This window comes from Microcaecilia unicolor, chromosome 1 (genome assembly GCF_901765095.1).
Source record: "Microcaecilia unicolor chromosome 1, aMicUni1.1, whole genome shotgun sequence".
Classification (NCBI taxonomy): domain Eukaryota; kingdom Metazoa; phylum Chordata; class Amphibia; order Gymnophiona; family Siphonopidae; genus Microcaecilia; species Microcaecilia unicolor.
In genome coordinates this window covers 327,199,979-327,222,132 of record NC_044031.1, presented here as the reverse complement: position 1 = coordinate 327,222,132, position 22,154 = coordinate 327,199,979, and the positions used below count along the sequence as shown (strand labels likewise).

At 44.2% G+C, this 22,154-nt stretch overlaps 1 protein-coding gene across 1 annotated transcript in view; it reads left to right on the top strand.

Moving 5' to 3' along the window:
* The window catches only part of MAK (male germ cell associated kinase), a 385,342-nt gene that overhangs the window by 83,252 nt on the left and 279,936 nt on the right, over positions 1 to 22,154 (top strand). The window contains exon 5 of the mRNA XM_030209100.1: positions 16,005 to 16,084. Coding sequence (XP_030064960.1) covers positions 16,005 to 16,084 — 80 coding nt within the window. The remainder of the gene's footprint in view (positions 1 to 16,004; positions 16,085 to 22,154) is intronic.

The window sequence follows — 22,154 nt, the reverse complement described above, 5'->3', positions numbered from 1 at the left end:
GGATTCTAGCCTGGGTATGCCCTCTGAGGCATTGTTCCCTGATAATTGGCAGAATATGAAGCGCAGAAGGGCTCATTCCCCTTCAGAGAGTGCTGCACCTCCATTCCCCACTGGCTCAAGGCCTGGAGTTCAGGGGCGACCCTCTCAATGATGGTGCGCCGGCCCTCTCCTCGAGTCCTGTCATCGGAGGACGTCTTTGCCGAGGAGTGGGCCAACATTTCCTCAGATCAGTGGGTCTTGGACCTGATCAGAGACGGTTACAGAATAGAATTCGACGCCCCTGTAAGAGACGTGTTTGTGGAGTCCCGATGCGGTTCTGCCGCCAAACGGGCGGCGGTAGAGGAGACTTTACAAGGTCTGATTCAGATAGGGGCCGTGTCCCCGGTACCTCTCGCCGAACACGGCTGCGGCCGCTACTCCATCTACTTTGTGGTGCCGCAAAAAGGAGGGTCTTTTCGCCCTATTCAGGACTTAAAAGAATTAAACAAGTCCCTGAGAGTGCGGCATTTTCACATGGAAACCCTGCGCTCCGTCATTGCTGCGGTACAGCAGGGAGAGTTTCTCACGTCTGTGGACCTGAAAGAAGCTTACTTGCACATACTAATTTGGCCCCCGCACCAGAAGTTTCTGAGGTTTGCGGTGATGGGAAAGCATTTCCAGTACCGGGCCTTGCCTTTTGGCCTCGCCACAGCTCCCCGCACCTTTTTGAAGGTTATGATGGTAGTAGCTGCCTTTCTAAGGCGAGAGGGTATTCGGGTTCACCCGTACCTGGACAACTGACTCATTCGAGCAAACTCTGCTGCAGAGAGTCAGCATGTCACAGCCAGAGTGGTCTCAGTACTTCAATCCATGGGCTGGGTCGTCAATTTGGCCAAAAGTCACCTGACCCCCTCGCAGTCTCTAGAATATTTGGGGGCCAGGTTCGACACAGCCTCGGGGTATGTGTTCCTACCCGAGCAAAGGCGGTGCAAGCTTCAGAATCAGGTCCGTCTGCTCCTGAGGATGCCCCGCCCGCGAGCTTGGGACATTGTCCAGCTGATTGGATCGATGACGGCCAACATGGAACTGGTGCCCTGGGCGAGAGCGCACCTGAGACCTCTACAGTATGCTCTATTCCAAAGATGGTCTCCAGTATCTCAGGATTATCAATACAGACTCTCTTGGCTCCCTGCGGCCCGACTCAGCATGGAGTGGTGGCTCTCAGACAGCATGCTGCGGCGAGGAATGCTGCTGGCACTCCCCGATTGGTGCCTAGTGGTGACCGATGCCAGCCTGAAGGGCTGGGGCGCACATTGCAAGGGGAAGATTGCCCAGGGTCTATGGACACCCGAGGAGTCGGAGTGGTCCATCAACCGCCTAGAGTTGAAAGCGGTGTTTCAGGCGCTTCTCGCCTTTCAAGTGACCCTGGAAGGATTGGCTGTCAGAGTGATGTTGGACAACACGACAGCAGTGGCCTACATAGATCGACAAGGCAGCACTCAGTGCAGAGCTCTAGCCGCGCAGGCCGAACAAATTTGCCACTGGGCCGAGCTGCATCTACAGTTTCTATCGGCAGCTCACATTGCAGGTCAGAGCAACGTGCAAGCCGATTATCTAAGCAGGCATCAGATCGATCCAACGGAGTGGGAACTTGCAGACGAAGTATTCCTGCAGATATGTGCCATGTGGGGCAAGCCCGTGATGGATCTAATGGCGACAGGCTCCAATGCCAAAGTCCCGTGCTTCTTCAGCAGACGGAGAGATCCTCGCTCGGCGGGGTTGGATGCCTTGGCTCAACCCTTTTCCTCCGGGCCTACTGTATGTGTTCCCTCCGTGGCCCTTGATAGGGCGAGTGCTCCTGCGGATTCGGCTGCATCCAGGAGAAGTGGTTCTCGTCGCCCCGGATTGGCCCAGGAGGCCTTGGTATACGGACCTCCGACAGATGCTCATAGAGGATCCCCTTCAGTTACCTCTGGTTCCCAACCTGTTGTCACAGGGTCCGGTGACCATGGAGGACGCCGGCCGATTTGGTCTTATGGCCTGGCAATTGAGAGGGCGCGATTGAGAGGCAAAGGCTATTCCAATAAAGTAATTACCACTCTCCTGCAAGCCAGCAAGTGTTCCACTTCCGTGGGTTATGCCAGGATTTGGCGCCAGTTTGAAGTCTGGTGTGCTTCTAAAGAGATCACACCCCTGCGGGCTCCTGTCTCGCCGATTCTGGACTTTTTGCAGGATGGTGTACAAAAAGGCTTGGCCTATAATTCCCTGCGGGTGCAAGTGGCAGCGTTGGCCTCCCTGCGTGGCAAGGTTGAAGGCGTGTCTTTAGCTGCGCATCCAGATGTGGCACGGTTTCTTAGAGGGGTGCTTCGGCTCCGTCCTCCTGTGCGTGCACCTTGTCCAGCTTGGAACCTGGGGCTAGTGCTGAATGTCCTTCAGGGTGCTCCCTTTGAACCGCTTCGGCGTGCTTCAGAGAAAGATTTGACACTGAAGGCCGTCTTTTTAGTGGCCATTGCTTCGGCGAGACGGGTGTCAGATCTCCAGGCGCTGTCCTGTAGAGACCCTTTTCTGCAGTTTTCTGAGTCCTGGGTCACGGTTCGGACCGTGCCTTCCTTCTTGCCTAAGGTGGTTTCAGCGTTTCACCTAAACCAACCTATTTTCTTGCCCTCCTTTGTAGAGGAGGAGTTTCCAGACTCTTTTGGCCAATTGCACCTGTTGGACGTGCGCAGGACTCTGCTGCAGTATCTGCGAGTTACTAACTCTTTCAGGACCTCTGATCATCTGTTTGCTTTGCTATCAGGGCCTCGCAGAGGGTCTCCAGCGTCTAAAGCCACTATTGCCCGCTGGCTTAAAGAATCTATCTTTTCAGCTTATTTGCTTGCCGGCCGGCCACCGCCTGATGCCTTTAAGGCGCATTCCACTAGAGGAATTTCCTCTTCTTGGGCTGAAACTGGAGCACTTTCTCTTCAAGAGATTTGTAGTGCAGCAACATGGGCTTCTAAGCTCTCTTTTGCCCGACATTACAGGCTGGATGTGGCTGCCAGGAGGGATGCACATTTTGGAGCGCAAGTGCTGGCGCGTGGTGTGGCTTGTTCCTGCCCTATCTAGGGATTGCTTTGATACATCCCATCTGTATTGGCTGCATCTGCTTGATGACAAGGAAGGGAAAATTAGATTATTACCGTGATCATTTTCTTTCCTTTAGTCATAGCAGATGCAGCCATGATCCCTCCCTGTCTGATTGCTATCTGCTGTAAATCTATTTCAGGTTCTGTTCATGTTTCCTGGAGATTCCGTCCTTGGGAGAAAGTCCGAATACAGTCTTCATGATTCTTGTTCAATTAAAGGAGGATGACTTAATTCCCTCCAGTTTCATGTTTTGGAGGATGAGTTTATTCCCTCCGGGAGGATGAGTTTATTCCCTCCAGTTATGTCTCAGTGGAGGATGAGTTTATGCCCTTCGGGAGGATGTTTCATTCCCTCCATTCTGAGTTAATGCCCTTTGTTGTAGGGCCATCGTTCGCTGTGAGGAAAGCTTATGTTATTCCCATTGTGGTTTGCCATACTGCTTTGGAAGCTTCAAATACTGAAGGAGAGGCAGTGGAGCAAGCTGGTATGAGGCACTGAAAAAAGTGTGCTCTCTATCTCCCTCTGCTGGTTGATGGACACAACCCATCTGTAATGGCTGCTTCTGCTATGACTAAAGGAAAGAAAATTATCACAATAAGAACCTAATTTTCTCTTCCACTTCATATATGATGTTCATGATACAAATTAAAACATTGCGGATTTAAAAGCAAATATAAGAAAGAGGAGAAAAAAGAGAGAACATCTTCAGCTGTAATGTGAAACAACTGTTCCTTTGATTCTGATTCAACACCAAATAAAGCCTTCAGTTGAAAATTAAGCACAATATATTGTATGAAGTTAATCCTCATATGCTGTAAAATTGGCTAGTTCTGCTATTGCCTAGCTCTAATATTAGTATACAGCTTTTCACCATGAATAATGTTGTACAAAAGCAGGCAGTTACGTTTTGGAAGAGCTAGGAAGAGATGATGGGTTATACAAAGTTCTTAGAAGTACTTTATTGTTATGTCTTTGAGTTTTGTCATACTGAAAGCTACAATTAGGTCTGTCTCTTAGGTAGCTGTTCCTAACTTAAACCATTATCGTTGGTAGGTGAAGTATTACAGACTTGATTCTCTGTTAAGCATTTGCTTTTTCTGTGCATTAATGATCTTATAATCATGAATGACTTCCTTATTCATAATTATGCAAGTGATCAGTAACTGGACATTTTCCCTTGTTTATAACTCCTTTGTCTCCTAGTATAACTAGTCTTGTCTTTGCGGGTAAAGTCCTGTGCAAGGGATCATACGCCAAGACTCCTTCCAAAACCCTGCAATCATGGGCCAAGTTCTGCCACTAAGGGGGTAATTGTATAAGGAGAGTGCCAGCGTTTGGGATCAAGAACACATATAAATGACCAGAATATTGACATATATGTGTGCCTAAATGCATGAAACCCCAATAATCCATCTACATGCTATTCTAAAAAAAATGGTGCCTACTTGCGATGGCCTGTAGTTTGCAGGTTGGCATACCCATGGGTGGAGTCTGGGTGAAGTATGGAGAAGGTGCACATTTATGCATGTAAATTATTGGACAGTGCACACAACATTTACACTAGCTTTGTGATCGTGCCTGAAGTATATGCCCTGCTATGCTAGTATTCTGTAAAGGAAAAGAATAGGCTCTAAATAGTTACCTTCTTGGTGCCTAAAAACATGTGCTCCTTTAAAGAATTACTCTATAAGGAGGCAATTCTATAAACACACTCCTAGATATTAAGTGCTCTGATGCGGTACATGGAGTGCCTATTGTATAATAGCACCCAGATTCTATTATAGAATGCTTGTATAAATTGGCATGCCTAAATGTAGGTGCACGCATGTACACTAGATTTATAGCAGGTGTAAATGGGATCGCCTAAGTGCTGCATGCAGCACACAAAACTGAGAGGATTCTATAAGTTGAACGCATATGTGATAGACAAACCCATGGTCCATCCATGTGTGCATACCTTTGTAGAATAGCACCCTTGTGCTCCAATCCTATGTAATATTTTTGAAAAACAATATTGGTGCATTTAACTAGAGTTGTATTAAATTATAGGGAGAAAAAATCCACACATGAAATTGGAGTAAATTAAAGGAGACTAATGATGTATAGAGCAATTAAGTGAGCCGTTTATCAGCTTGGTTCACTGCAAATTACGCTCTGCTCAGGTGCAGCTATACTGAATTCTCCTATACTCCTCATATAAACTTAAGATATTGATAGGGTTAGTATTTGAGTTTACCTACAAGAAGCATTGGGATTGGTTTTGTTTTGATTTAAGTATCTTTATTTACCTCTCCCTTAGTGAGGTTCTTTCAAGTTTTGAAGTGGATGAATATGCTTGTCAGATCTTCTCAGTTCAACTCATGTGGATCCAAACTGGATGATGCAGGCCATTGTAGGTCTATCTCAGGCTCTGGGAATGCAACGATCCTCTCTGACATTATTTGCTTACAAGACCACACTCCAGTGCAAATCCAAGACCAGCCAAATGTTCCCACCACTGAAAAGCCGAGCCCCAGCAAATTATCTCCAGAAAAGCCTTTCAGCAGGGAACATCATGCTATAGTCCTTCTGGACCTTGTAAGGCTCTGCTCCACCCTAGAATACTGCTCCACCTTATTTGAGATGAAATAAAGCAGTCCTTCATAGATCCCATCATAGGATTTTGAAAATAGGACGTGTGTACAGAACTTTTGAACATGCTTATCATTGCTCACTCATTGCTTCTTTGCTGGCTAAAAAGAATATCCACTAATTAAGGGTGGTTTACTTGTGGGTCTTGTTCTGGGTCACGGCCGTGAGGTTGCTCCTCTGGTGATTGCTGCGTTCATACTGTCTAAAACTTTAGTGGCCTATGCTTTGCTTGTCAAAAGTAGAGACTGTCCATTATGCCAGATACGTAGACAAGCAGGGTATACTAGGGTGAATCATACACCTTTGCAGTGTAAGGTCGTGCAAATGGGTGTCAGTTCTTTACGCTGTTGAATCACCCTCACCGAGTAATCGTTAAATATAAGCAGTTTTTGTTGTTGGTAGATTAACTCACCAGCCTTCCGATAAGCACGAAGTATGGCATCCTTCTCTGCCCAATAAATGAATCTAGCAATGGACATGTGGGGCTTCATTTCTTTATCGCCTCATCCTGCAATCCTATGGGCCCTCTCACATTGAAAGGATGATTCATTACATCCTAGGCACAGATGTGTCGGGAGCTAAATACTAAAGAAAGTGTAGAGCTCAGAGTCCGTGACCAACTCCGGGAGGCCTACGACCCGCAGGTTATTTCTACGGGCCCTATACTCTTGGTCTGTTTCTTTTTGCAAAGCACCCAGCTGAGTCAGTACTTGTGCGGCTTCATCTTCCTGGTCAGAAATGCGGCGTTCTACTTCCGTGAGAATGAGTCAGATTTTTCATTTATCTCATCTACCAACTGCAGTTTGTTTAGACGGTCTCTAATGCTGCAGTGACGGCCCACTCTCCTACTGGTGTGTTAGCTGATGCAGCTACTTCCACCATCTTGACTAGTTTAGTCACCAGTTTGTTCAAGATATTTTATGGTTTTTTTGTGGGCATGCCACTGTTTCACTGTTCCACACTCGACAAACTCTCTACAGGCACCTTAATCCTTACTGCAGACACATTTCATAGCAGGATTCTCCCGTTTTTGAGGCTGAATAAGCAGATAATAGCAGGTCTTCCTCAGAGCTTCTGGCAAACACTGCTTGCAAGAAGGCAGGTATCACGTCCTCCCCACCATTCCTATTTGTCTTCTGTAGTCCTGGTCCTGGCTCTTCAGCTGTGATCACAGAAGAGAAATATTTGTTAAGCAATCCAACCTTATCTTTATCAGCTTCTAAATATCACGGTTGGGGAAGGTGAGCCCTTGGGCTGTGATGAGATTAGCTCTACCTGTGCGGCATAAACGCTGTGCAGGTCCTTATCGACAGCTGCTGATGAGACTGCCTGGCATAGCCCAGAAGTTGGAGAAGGTAGGACCTTACTCAGATTGGCTGGAGCATAGGACTAGGCAGACTGGCTGGAACAAGACCGGAGCGGTCTGGAGGATGCCTTTTAAAAGAGCCCTTGGGGGTGAGTTTTAAGAAGAGCCCTTGAGGGCTGGCCTGATGAAGTCGAGGCCAGGGAGTAGCTGGAACAGCAAGGCTGAAGACTGGAACAAACAGGGCTGGAAGTGGGAGCAAGCAGGGCCAGAACATGCAAGCCTGGAAGCAGGAATATACAGGACTGGAAGCAGGATCAAACAGGACTAGAACAAGCAGGAACAAACAGGGCTGGAAGCAGGAACTGGCCAGGCAACCAACACTGGAGCAGCACAACTCTGGAAGCCTGTTGGCGAAGCACTGTAGGAGTGTAGAGTACTTCCTCTAGCCATGAAGTGAGGTCATCTGTCAGTGCCCCAATTAGAACTGTAAAAGAGAATTTCCTCAACCAGGTAGTAAACACTCAGAAGACTCATAAGCACGGCATGCTGCAGGATTCTAGTGGCTTCCTGAATCAGGTGAGGGATGTGACTCTACATATTCCTCCCCTTCACCTTTGTCCCACAATGCCACGTTTGTACTTTCTCCTATCACTAACTTATCTAAAAAATGTCTTGTCCTCCCATTTTACTGTATTGGCTATTTGTATTCTTTGCTTACCTGACTACTCTACCAGCTTCTGTTAGCTTTTCCAGATATTGTTGCTGTTTTCCTCTTTCTGCGATCTCTTGTAGTTTAAAAAGGCTAACCTCTTTTTCTCTGAGGACAAGCAGGCCAATCTGTTCTAATGCATGAGTAACGCAATCCCTCATTGCCCAGTCTGGAGCTTGTAACAAGCTTTCTCAAGAGGTTAGTGGAGGAAGCTTCGCTGGAGTCTAGGCTGGAACCAACTCCTCAACACCTTTCTTGGGGACATGGTTCCTCTAAGTTGAGGCAGGCATAGTCTCAGCCCTTCCATGAGGAATTTTTGACTGAAACCACTGAGGAGCACTCATGAGAGTCGGAGGAGGATCCACAATACTTTTGGAGAATGAGTCCTATGTTATCCCCTCCGATCCTTCCCCTCCACAGGAAAGGAGAAAGTCTCCCCTCTTTTGTTAAGGGAATGGCGGCTGCCATTCCATTTCCTTTGGAGGTGGAGGATGAGCCCAGGGCCAAGGTGTTGGAGGTCCTAGACTAGGAGTCTCCTCCTAGGGAGGCTGTGTCTGTGCCACTGCACAAGATCCTTCAGGATGTTCTCGTGCGGAACTGGAAGTCCCCTCTGTCTGTCCCGGTACGGGCCAGGAGTTCTAGAAACTATGCTTTGGCACCTCTGGGCAGAGAAGCTAGAACCTTGGACTGTTTTGGGAGGAAGATGTTCCAGGCCTCTATGCTTGTGTCATGTATACATTCACACCAGTTCTTCACGAGCATCTACTTGTGGGACTCGGTGTGCAAGATGCTTGACTTGGCTGACTCTCCCACCGGAGCGAGCTGAGTCGCTTCTCAAGTTGGCCAAGCAGCAGAAGGCGTATCGTAAATTCTTGGCCATGGGCGTTTAAGACACTTCTGATGTGGCATATAGGATCTGTGTCCAAAGTATAGCAATGCGTAGACTCTCATGGCTGCATGTTTCTGACTAGGAACCTGTGGTTCAGCAAAGATTGGCAGATGTCCTGTGCAGGGAGCATAACCTTTTTGGAGAGAAGGTGGAGGAGGTCGTTGACCAGATCAAGAAACACACTGATACCATCTCTTCTCTCTTCCGCTGGATGCCTTCTTCATCAGCCTCCTCATCTAGGAGGTATTTTGGCAAGTCGAGAAGGGGTGCCTACTATTCTCAGTTGTGTAGGTATGCCACTTCCTCTCGCCAGCCTTCTCAGCAGTGTACACTTAAGAGCCCCTGCTGCTCCCCAGTCAAAGCAGGGGACAGGCTTTTGAGTGGCTCCAGCAGAGCATAGCTGCTGTCAAAGTGTCCGTCTTGGATGATTTGCCGGTTGAGGGGAGGCTGAAATTTTTCCACGAAAAGTGGCCCCTTGTAACCTCGACCGATGGGTTCTCCAAATAGTACGTCTTGGATACACCCTCAGTTGGCATCAGAAACCTCCAAATTGCCCACTCTCAGCACAAGCAGGTACTTGCAGATGAACTCTCTGCCCTTCTGAAGGCCCATGCAGTTGAGCCCGTTCCACCAGGGGAAGAAGGGAACGGATTCTATTCAGGTACTTCCTTGTGCAAAAGAAGATAGGGGGGATGCGTCCAATCCTAGACTTAAGGGCCCTGAACAAATTCCTGATCAAAGAAAAGTTCACATGGTTTCCTTGGGCACCCTTCTCCCAAAAATTCAGGAAAACAATTGGCTATGCTCTCTGGGCTTAAAGGATGCATATACCCACATCCCGATACTTCCAGCCCACCAGAAGTATCTATGATTTTGATTGGGAACACAATACTGCTTGTTGCCCTTTGGCCTTACATCAGCTCCAAGGTTATTTACCAAATATCTAGTTGTAATCGGAGCATCACTACACAGACTAGAAGTTCATGTGTTCTCTTATTTCAGCGATTGGTTGGTGAAGAGCACCTCGGAGGATGGTGCTCAGGAGTTCATGCAGAGGAGAAACAGGGGTGACATGATACAGACGTTCAAATATTTGAAAGGTATTAATCTGCAAATTAACCTTTTTCGGAGACAGGAAGGCGATAGAACTAGAGGACTTGAAGGGGGGCAGACTCAGGACTAATGTCAGGAAGTATTTTTTCACGGAGAGGTTGGTGGATATGTGGAATGCCCTCCTGCGGGAGGTGGTGGAGATGAAAACGGTAATGGAATTCAAACATGCATGGGATAAACACAAAGTAATCCGGTTTAGAAGGAATGGTTCTATGGAATCTTAGCGGAGATTGGGTGGTGACGCCAGTAATTGGGGAAACAAAACAGGAGCTGGGCAGACTTCTACGGTCTACGCCCTGATCGTGACTGAATAGATAGGGATGGGCTGGAGTGTAATTTTTTTTTTTTTATCTTTATTTAAATTTTTACCAAACATAACAATTATGAGTGATAGTACACAAATTGAATTAAATTCATTCAATACAAGAAAGTTTTTCTACATGAAATAATACTCTTACGACCACAATAATATGAAATCGATCCAAGAAAGAAATAGAAAAATAAAATTTCCCTGCTTAAATAAACAGTTTCACATTAATTTAAATCAAACAAGTAGCTACATTCCTGAGTGGGTTACTCAATAGCTGCATACAGCGTTGCATATGTGACTAGACTTGTACATTGACCTCTTCCCTGCTTTTTAGAAAATCTTCCAATTGATTTGGGTCAAAAAATTGATATTGTTTAGACTGCAAGATTAATCAACATACACATGGGTATCTCAAAGAAAATTTGCCCCGATCGCCAAAGCTCTCGGGCGCAGCAACAAAAACATCTTGCGTCTCTTTTGAGTTTCCCTGGATAAATCCGGGAAAACTCTCACTTTTGATCCCAAAAATAAAGAATCCAAATGCCTAAAGGAAAGTCTAAGAACTGCGTCTCTATCCATTTCCAACGCAAAGGTTACAAGCAAAGTAGTTCTTTGTGTTATCACTTCAAGGGACGACTCCAGGAATGCCGTAAGACCCATTGCTCTTTGTTCTGATAGATTTGCTGATGTTTTAGCATCAGTCTGTAAGTAAAAAGCTCTAGTTATTGGGGGCAATGAGTTTTCGGGCATACCCAGGGTTTCCATCAGATATTTTTTTTTTTTTTTATTTATTTATTTATAAGATTTTACATTTATAATCAAGTACATACTTGTTTGAAAAGCATTATGTTACAGAATCAATAAAGAAGAAAATTAAATTGCAAGAAAGAAAAAACTTAAACTTCTGCTCAAGTCCACAATTTGAAAACAAGATGTTTTAGAAATGGAATATGTTTTAAGCATTTTTTTTTTTTTTTAGGATAAAACTAACAAAAATAACAGGCTAGTGTCAACAGCGTTTAAACTAAATCAACGGGTAGGTGGTAAGGTACCCCTATTTTGCCTTGAGATAAGAAATGTTGTTAGTTGAGCAGGATCAAAAAAAGTAAATTTATTGGACTGGTACCTTACCACACACTTGCATGGATACCGCAAGAAAAATGTAGCACCCAGCTGAGTTACTGCTGGTTTCATTAATAGAAATAATTTCCTACGTTTTTGTGTCTCTCTAGAGACATCAGGGAACATCTGAATTTTCTGGCCAAGAAATGTTTTATGCTTATTTTTAAAGAACATAGACATCAACCATTGCTTGTCTGGTGCAAGCGCCACAGTCACTACTAACGTAGTGGGTATTATATCTTCAATGTCTGTTGATTCTAATAATGCCGTTACATTCAGCGAGTGATCTTGTTCTTTTTTTTCCTCCAAGTTTTCTTTAGTTGGTAAATAGTAAACATACGTAAAAGGGGGAATCAGCTCTTCTTTTATTTCAAGTATCTCCGTCAAATATTTTTTCCACATTTCCCTAGGAGGCTTAGTAATATGTTTGGGAAAATTTAACAACCGTATATTATTATTTCTAACGGTATTTTCAAGAAGTTCAGTTTTTCTCCTTAATGAGGACAAGTCCTTCATCATTGCTTCCTGGTGTGTTTGAAGTGTTTTCATATCTAAGTCATTTTTCATCTTTGACTTTTCCAATTCCCCTACTTTTATGTCCAATTTTTTTATTTTTTCCTCATGATTTTTCATTTCCTGGTTTAACGTATTTATTTGAGGAGTAAGTGACTTCCCTAAATCTGCTATCAAGGTCCACAAACAATCCATAGTCACTTCAGCTGGCTTTATAGTTTGAAAGGAAAAAAGTGGTGGTATTACCTCTTCCTGTGAAGACAAATCCACGTTCAAACCAGCAACATTTCGTTCCGAAATCGCTGGTATGGTCGGTGTCTCAATCAAGGCATATTGCTCTCCAACCGGCAGTTGTTCCGCCTCCCGACTTTGATCGGTCTCACCACCATCGGGGGAACGATTCAGAGTCGTCTCCGAAGGAGTGCTAAAGCCAAACGGCTATGGGGGCGGTTCCCGCATGTCAGGGCTGAGCGTAAGCTCGAGTCCAGGAGACGCCGCTGTGCTTCCATCTGCACCAGCGTGAATCAGCGGACTTATTCCCGACAATCCTGGCGCTGTACAAGATGATGGCGCAGTCATCTGTAGGAAGGAGCGGATGTCTTGCAACGAAGATACCGTACGCTCTGGGGCCCGGGAAGCAGACTTGCCTCGTCGTTTCGGCATCTCTAAGGTAACACAGACGAACTGCAGGAGCACTGCCTGCTAGCGTGTTAGTTCAGCGGCCATCTTGTCTCCATCAGATATTTTTTAACCATTTGCGTCGGAGTTACCAATGGTGACCTAGGAAAATTTATAAAACACAAAGTTAGTCTCTTAGATTGATTTTCTAAATATTCCAGGCGTCTTAAGGTAACATTTTTGTCTTTTAGCAAAGTTTGCTCCACTAGTTCAATTTTTCCAACTTTTTCAGACAGTCTTTTAACTTCAGAAGCATGGCTTTCACTAGTCTTTAGATGAATTAGCGCAGTCTCTGATAAAACTTTTATTGTCCCCATGTTTTTTAGGATTACGGTTTGTAATGCAGATTGGGTCTTGGAAGTCAAGTCCCAAAGTGACTCTAATGTCACTACGGCTGGTTTCACTACCTCTCCCATTATACAATCCGGTAGAGGGGCTTTTGAAACTTGTTCCAGTATACTCACTGTCCTTAATGAAACAACAGGAGTAGTTGTTAGTTCGGGTTCCTTCCAGCTCCAGCTCTCTTCTCCTGCAAACTCCCTCCCTGCACAGCCTGGTCTCTCTCCATAGCGGCAGGGCTTGCCTGAAGATTCTCCCTTCCGGGTTGTGGGGGCGCCGCACGCTTGACAGGGCTAAGGGAAGCCCCGTCTACGCTGTTGTCCTGCTCCACAAGGCAGGCTCCCGCAGTTGGAGTAGACGCCATCTCGGGACCGGGCAACACCGCGAAACGGTCCATCGTCGTCTGCTGCAGCTGAGGCGTTCCACTCGGGACGGAGGGAACCTCCCGAACCTTGCCTCTCCACTTGCCCATCTTCCGACGGGTAAGGTGCTAACAGCGGCGTTCGTTGGGACCAATTCTGAGCGCGTCCGTTTGTGCTACTCAGTCCGTCGCCATCTTGGATCGATGATCAGGCTGGAGTGTAAATTTTAAGGGGCTTCGACTTTAGCTTGAGAACTTAGTGCAAGAACAGTACTGGACAGACTTCTATGGTCTGTGCCCTGAGAAAGGCAAGGACAAATCAAACTCGGGTATACATATAAAGTAACACATACTATGTAAAATGAGTTTATCTTGTTGGGCTGACTGGATAGACTGTACAGGTCTTTATCTGCCATCATTTACTATGTTACTATGACTATTCGGATACTTGAGCTACTAGCGTTCATTTTAAACTACCCCAAGTCCCATCTACACCCTGTCCAACAATTGAAATTCATTGGAGCCCTACTCGATGTGCAGGAGGTTCGAGCTTTCTTCCGGGGACGAGAGTAGACACTAGAGTTGCACTGGCTTCTTGGGTTCAAACCTCTCAGCAGGTCACAGCTCGGCAGATGTTGAGGTTATTGGGCCACATGGTGTCCACAGTTTATGTGACACCCATGACACGTCTTCACATGAGAACTGCCACTTCTCAGTGGTGTCAATCCACTTGAGGTCTGGAAGATGTCATCTGAGTGTCCCCAGAGCTTGCTCGCTCCCTGTTGTGGTGGACCATTTGATCCAATTTGACTCTGGGACTTCCATTCCAATTTCCTTGGCTGCAAAAAGTGCTGAGAACGAATGCATCTCTCCTGGGTTGAGGAGCACATGTAGATGGGTTCCACAGTCAAGATGCTTGGTCCACCCAGGAAACAGATCTCTTGATCAATCTCCTTGAACTTCGGATGATTTGGAATGCTCTAAAGGCGTTCAGAGATTGGCTGTATCACCAAATTGTTTTAATTCAAACAGACAATCTGGTTGCTATGTATTACACCAACAAGCATGGGGGCACTGGATCACACCCCGTGTGTCAGGAAGCCATCCGGATGTGGCGTTGAGCTCTCCAGCAAGGCATGCTCTTTCGCGCCATTTATCTGATGGGCAAAAACAACAGCCTGGCCGACAGACTGATCAAGGTTATGCAACTGCACATGTGGTCTCTCAGTATAGGCATTGCTGGGGAGATCTTCTGAGTGTGGGCCACCCCCTCGGTGAATCTCTTTGCCACTCATCTCAATCACAAGGTTCCTCAGTTCTGTTCCAGGTTCCAGGCCCAAGACAGACTAGCTTTGGATGCCTTCCTCCTGTATTGGGGTCAGGTCTTCTATATGTATATCCTTCAGTACCTCTTGTGGGGAAGCCTTTGTTGAAACTCAAGCAAGACTGTGGGACCATTGTCCTGATTGTGCCTTATTGGCCTCAGCATATCTGGTTCCTTCTTCTTCTGGAGTTATCCTCCAAAGAACCGTGGAGATTGGAGTGTTTTCTAACCCTCATCACGCACAATGAGGGATCTGTTCTGCATCCCAACCTTCATTCTCTGGCCCTCACAGCCTTGATATTGAGAGCCTAGAATTTGCTTCCTTGGGTCTTTCAGAGGGTGTCTTCCGGGTCTTGCTGGTTTCCAGGAAAGATTCCACTAAGAGGTGTTACTCTTTTAAATGGAGGAGGTTTGCCATCTGGGGTAAGGGCAAGGCCCTAGATCCCCTTTCTTGCCCTACACAGACCACTATCTTAGTCTGGTCTCAAGACCAACTCCGTAAGTGCAATTATTGCTTATCAGGGTAAGCCCATCTCTGGACAGCCTTTAGTTGTTCGCTTCATGAGAGGTTTGCTTTTGTCAAAGCCCCTGGTCAAACCTTCACCAGTGTCATGGGACATCAATATCATTCTCACCCAGCTGATGAAATGTCCTCTTGAGCCACTGGATTCCTGCCACCTGAAGTACTTCACCTGGAGGGTCATTTTCTTGGTGGCTATTACTTCAGTTCATAGAGTCAGTGAGCTTCAAGCCCTAATAGTGGATGCACCTTATACTAAGTTTCATCACAAAAGAGTAGTCCTCCACTTATGCCTAAAGCGGTGTCAGAATTCCATTTGAACCAGTTGATTGTCTTTACAACATTCTTTCCCCAACCTCATGCCCATTGGGCTCACGATTGCTGGATGTAGCTGCTTGATATATCTTGATCTAATATGTACTATATTTGTACCAATCTTCATTTTTTACACTTTTGTTTATGTGGTCAATAAGATAAGGTTCTTGATGAAGGCATTGGCTGCTGAAACATGGCCTTGTTGAGCTTTTCGACAATTGACATGTCATTTTTGAGGCAATAAAGACTTGATTTATTGGATTAGCTTTGGTTTTCCTCCTTTTTTATATCCTCACTCTTGACTGTTGGCTTTACACACACTCATAAGGTTTGGAGTTTCTCCTTTGTTTGTTCCTTAAGAAAAGACTGGTGCAGATTTGCTTATAAGATAATGTGAAGTACAATTTTTAAAAGACTGGTTTCAATTAAACAAGAGTGTCTTTATAAGAACTTGTAATTCTCATTATTATACTTTGGGATTTACAGACTTTTTCTCAGCACCATAAGTAATGTAAGTTGTTGAAAAGTGCTTTACTTTTCTCAGATTGTACAATTGACAACTTTATTGCCTATTATTACTACTACTACTACAAATCATTTCTATAGCACTACCTATTAAGAACCACATTTCTTTCTAGGTCATTTACTGTTATGTCCTTTACATTTGGTTGCTTTATACATTTTGTTGAGTGTTGGAAGTTCACCTGCTTTACTATTAAAATCAAAATAAAAAAAAATCACTTGAAAATGTTAATTTGTTTTTTCACAGAAATAAGTTGTTTCCAGAGTCAGTCATCAGAAACATTATGTATCAGATATTACAAGGGCTAGCTTTTATCCATAAGCACGGTAGGTGTTTTGTGAGGACTTGAACTTTGCTATCCTCTCTGAGTGAAAACATGGCTATGCACAGTAAAGCATACAAAATTATAAACGCAGGTAGGGTTACCATATTTGCGGAGATAAAAAGGAGGGCAGAAAAAATAAAATGCCACCCTTGGCCCCGCCCCTGCCGCTCCCTCACCTTGATCCCCCAAGAAAGCCAGATTCTATAAGGAATGAAAATACTACTAAAAATAACAGAAATTAATTTTTTTCTGTAGTTTAAAAGGAAAAGATGTACATTTCTAAAAAAGCAAACATCCATGTGCAGCAAGATCCCCTTTCCCTCCCATCCATGAGCAGCATGCCCCCCTCTCCACTCCATCCCCTTCTATCCATGTGCTGCATTTCCTCCGTTTACCATCCCTTCCCTCCCCTCCACTTACTGCATGCTCCCGCTCATTCCTTCCCTTCCATCCACATGCAGCTTGCCCCCTTCTCTCCCTCCCATCCATGAGCAGCTTGTCCCCTCCCCTCCCTTCCTGGGCCTACCTTGCAGCCCTGGTGGTATAGTGGCCTCTTTGGGGCAGGAAAGAATCCCACTCTTTCCTGCCTGCTGCCACTGACCTCCCCTCTACCACTGCTTCTTGAAAGTGGCTGCCAAGACTTCAAGCGAAGTCTCACAAGACTGCCATTTCAAGAAGTGGCTGTAGCGTGGAGGTCAGCAGCAGAGGGGTAGGAAAGACTGGAGTTCTTTCCTGCCTCGAAGAGTCAAGAAGCTGTAGCAGTGAGCTGGAAAGAATGGAGTTCTTTCCTGCCCCGAAGAGGCCACTAGACCACCAGGGTGCGTTAAGGTAGGCTTGGGAAATGTTGGAAGAGAAGACTGTCAGGACTGCTGGATGTCAGGATTGCTATGAAACCAGCTTCTGATAACTCCCCCCTCCCTCAGGCAGCCTGGTGGATGGCAGATGGACCAAATAGTGCCCAGCTGCCTGCTAGCCCTTTGTTTTCACAAGTACCCCTAATTAACATACCTTTGTCCTCTCTGGGCATCTGGGAGCAGGGCTCTCTGAGAAAAATGAAAGCCAGACAGAGAGGCTCCAAAACTAGGGACTTCAAAGACTAAAACCTGTGAAAATGCTCACGTTACTTGCATCAGAAAATTAAACTGGAGTTTGCAAAGGAAAGAGCTGATAACAAAGGTTGGGAAGTAAAGAAGTTATTTGATCCCTCTCTGTTCCTGTTAGGGATATATAAATGATAGCACATGGCTCTGCTGCGGCTCTTTCTCTGCATATACATATCTTCAGCCACCAGAGCACATGGCTCTGCCGGCTGAGCTTTCTCAGAGCACATGGCTCTGCTCAGTAGCGTCACAAGGGCAGCTGACACCCGGGGAGGGTCGCCACTGTGCACCCCCCCCCCCCCCCGGGGTGCAGCACGACGCACCCTCCCCCCTTCCTACGCCACTGGCTCTGCTTTCCCCTTTTCTTTCTCTGCTTTCGCCTTCAGCCCTACCCCAAAGCTTTTTCTCTCAGAGCACATGGCTCTGTTTTCTTAGCTTTCTCTTCTTTCTCTGCCCCCCCTTCTTCTTCAGCCCTACCCCAAAGCTCCCTCTTTCTCTTACTCTGCACACACACATCCTTACCTTTCTGTCTTTGATTCCCATCTAAACCCACACACAGATACAGCATTGTAATATTTACCTGTACTAAGTGCTATGAGCCTATATATGTAAGTACAATATACCTTCTATATATATCCAAACCCGTGTGGATTGTGTATTCTTGGGAACCCACTGCCTCTACGAACCCACTGCCTCTGCGAACTGGACCCGGGACCATACCTAGACAACGAATGCTGACAAAGGTCAGCCCATCCATCCGTCAACCCGCCAGCCCAGAAACCCAGACAAACGGGCTGGCTGGAAAAAAACATCTGGACCCCTGACAGTCCCCTGAAAAGAAGGATATGTCTGGGGAAATCTGGACTTATGGTAACCCTAAATGTAAGGCATGTTACTATATGGTCAATATATAACATGACTACAGACATATGCAGTTTTTATCATACGTTTTGTTATGTTGTTTTTTGCAGTAAAAATTGATATCTGCGAGGTTTCTAAGACGTTTGTTCAAATTACAAATTTCCCCCCTAAAAGTTAAACACAAGTTCTGAAATTCTTTGGGCAAAGGAGTAATTTAAATCAGTTATCCAATTTGTGGATTTAATCTAACACACAGAATTGAACTTTCTTTTCATTGAAACTGAAATTTCCAACCTTTTAAGAAGTAAATAAAGGAAGTTGTATGCTGTAATATACTGCGCATTGCTGTTTTCCCCTCATTTGGGATATGTTATGGGACCATTAATGCCATGTTAAATAATACAGTTTCATATTTTTGGATGATTTGCAGTGGTATAATGTATACTTCACAGCCAACTCAAATGCCTAAGATATAGATATTGTATTTGTAACTGGTTCGTAAAACTTAGAAACAGCAGCAAAAACAGATCCAAAATATCTGTACATAGAATATCAGTAAAATACAGAGCAGTGTACTCAGGCTAGTCCCAATTGACTTAAGCTTCAATTTTATTAAAAGCAACCATACATAAAAGTTGAAACTGTAAATCTAATTAGGTTGTCCATTTATCTAACATGTTTCAGCGCCTTGGTGGGGGATTTTTTGTTTGTTTTTTACAGTTGTAGACAGTAATTTCACCTAAGGTGACTACCTATATACTTCTGTGGTTGCATTTAAGGAGTTCTCAAAACCCAGATGTAGCACACTGTTTTACCAGTAAATAATACTTTGTTTTTAATCCTCTGGGGAACCTCTTGTTATATAGCTGGAGTTCAGAACTGTCTACAGTTCTTAAAAACTGCCCTTGAAGCTGGCTGAAACATGTTTGACTTATGGGCTGGTTTACAGTTTCCACTTTTATCTATTGTTGCTTTTAATACAATTGAGCCTTAATTCCGTTGGGACAAGCCTGTCTATGCTGCTCTGTATTTTATTATAAAACTTAGAGTCAAGTTTTAAAAACCAGTTACACATAAAATTTAATATTTTAAAATTTTTAGATCATGGAACATTAAAACTGAAATCTCTTAGACTGTTGAATTTGCTTTTCAGTGGGAACTTTTTCCAAACAAAACACATGTAGTTTTGAAAGTCCAAAAATATACATGTCTCCTTCCGCAACTTAGCCCCAACCTAGGAAAACCTCTGCCACAAGGCAGATAAAAGTATGTGTAGCATTCCATAGAATAGATACTTCTATCCACACACAGGGTCGGCAGTTTTCAGATGACCCACATCCGCAAGTAGAACACTGTTTTGCCTGTAAGAATGGCTTTGAAAATTGTCCTCCTCATATAGGCCCCTAAATTAGTTTAATGTGGGAAAAAGTATAAGTCTACAAATTGTGAGATGTTATTTGCACATGAATCATAATGTAGAAGGCAATTTTCAGAACTAGACAGGTATGTTCAAAGTCTGTGGATACTTTTCCTCATAGACTTTGCACATCTTCCCAAGGGGGCATACACATTTACTTATCATTTGAAAACTGCCTGAGGAAAAAGTACCTGTAGATATCTGAACCAGTTTTCTTCTGCAGATTACTTTTTTTTGAAAGCAGCACATGGAAGTTTGAGAATGCAAAACTTTGGGCATTTTTCCATCCCTGACTTGATCCTGCCTATTATTTTTAATAAAGATCTACACACATCCTTTTATGGCCTGTGGGGTAATTTTAAGCTGTTTTTGCACATGAAACAATATTTTATACAGAGAAATAATCCGTTATAAAATTGCCCATGGTATATGCAAACAGCCTTCTGCATATACTTTTTCTTTGAGTTAGCAGAACTGTTTTTGTGGTGGGGTGGGGGGGGGGGGAGAAGGAGTGGATTTGGGGTATAGATGTGTCTTATGCATACAGGGGAACTTTTTCTTAGCCGCGGTAGCATTTTTAGCTCGTGGTAGAAATCAGCTGGTGATAAACGCTGAGATGCCCATAGGAATTTAATGGGCGTCTCAGCATTTACCACCAGCTGATTTGTACTGTGAGCTAAAACAGGTCATTTGTACAAGGATCAGAGTAAAGATAACTCTGTGGTGGTTCTTTATGCAGGGCTATTTTATAATAGTGGATAGATGCTTAAGATCCCTTTATAAACTAGATATAACTTATGTACCTTTCTGCCCTACTGGCTAGGCAGCCTGCCTATAGAAGTACCCCCATTGTGGGTAGGCAATTTTCAGACAGCCTATTTTCCTTATAAATGACTTTTTAAAAAGTGCCCTCTTATGTGGTAATTTTATAAACCTTTCTCCACTCACTAAGCCTGCTTTACATATGGAAAAGAACATGACTGCATACATGCACATAAAGGACCAAATTCTATAAATAGTGTCGAAAAATAATGCGCTAAGTGCTATTCTATAAATGGCACTGAAAGGTGCCATTTATAGAATATGCTTAGCGCTAGGATTAACACTTAACTTTAGATACGAGTATTTACACCAAGTAAACCCTGGTGTAAATCCTCATGTCTGAATTAGTAATGGATTTCCCTTATTCTGTAACAGCATGCATATATTGTGGGAATGCCCCTGACCCTCTTATAGCCGTGCCTCCTTTTTGGAGCAGTGTGTAAAATTTATGTTCAGATCCCTGTGACTAAAAATGTGTGTGAATTTCAATTAATGCCAATTAATGCTGATAATTGATTATTAGTGCCCAATTATCAGTGCTAATTGACTCATTCAATTTAATTGTGCATGCAAATTGGTCATGCACTCAAATTTGCATGCAGAGTTATAAGCGCCATTTATAGAATTTTGGGGAAACTCTGCACCTACTTTTATGTGATCTACACATAGGCATTCCCAGGAGCATAACTTGGAGAGAGCAGAGATAGAGCGCACACATACAGTACCTGCACACTAGGGATGGGCAACCAAAAATTTTTCATTTTGTGTTGTTTCCTGTGTTTCCAGGATTGTTAATTTTGATTATTTTCATTGATCTTATTTAGTCTGGGGAGCAAAGTTGTTGAGGGTGCACTCTTTTGAAAGAGGGTACAATATTTGTAAAAAGAGCACATTCTTTCTGAAACAGTACATACCCCTTTCCTAATAACATGTGCAGGCTGTGTCAAGGATAAATCCCCTAGAAAAATAGATGATGACAAACCTGATAGAATTGAAAAATGAACTTGCAGAACTATTATTATTAACTTGTAATTTATCTGTAAAATCAAGCATGGTACCGGAAAATTGGAGGGTGGCCAATGTAACGCCAATTTTTAAAAAAGGTTCCATAGGTGATCTGGGAAATTATAGACCGGTGAGCCTGACATCGATGCTGGACAAAATAGTAGAGGTTGTTATGAAGAACAAAATTACAGAGCATATTCAAAAGTATGAATTAATGAGACAAAGCCAACATGGATTTAGTGAAGGGAAATCTTGCCTCACCAATCTAATACACTTTTTTGAAGGGATGAAGAAACATGTGGATAAAGGTGACACAGCTGATATTGTGTATCTGGATTTTCAAAAGACATTTGAGAAAGTACATCATGAAGCACTCCAGAGGAAATTGGATAGTCATGGGATAGTGGATTAAAAACTGGTTAAAAGATAGAAAACAGAGAGTAGAGTTAAATGGTCAGTATTCTCAATGGAGAAGGGTAGATAGTGGGGTTCCCCAGGGGTCTATGTTGGGACTAATGCTTTTTAACATATTTACAAATGATTTAGAAATGGGAGTGAGGTAATTAAATTTCCTGACGACAAAAAGTTATTCAAAGTTGTTAAATCGCAAGAGGATTGTGAACAATTACAAAAGGACCTAATGAGACTGGGAGACTGGGCATCCAAATTGCACATGATGTTTAATGTAAGCAACTGCAAAGTGATGCATGGGGGAAAGAGGAACCCGAACTATAGCTACGTGATGCAATGTTCCACATTAGCAGTCACCGACCTGTAAAAGGATATAGGTGTCATCGTTGATGATACGTTGAAACCCTCTTCTCAGTGTGTGGCGGCAGCAACTAAGAAAGCAAGTAGAATTTTAG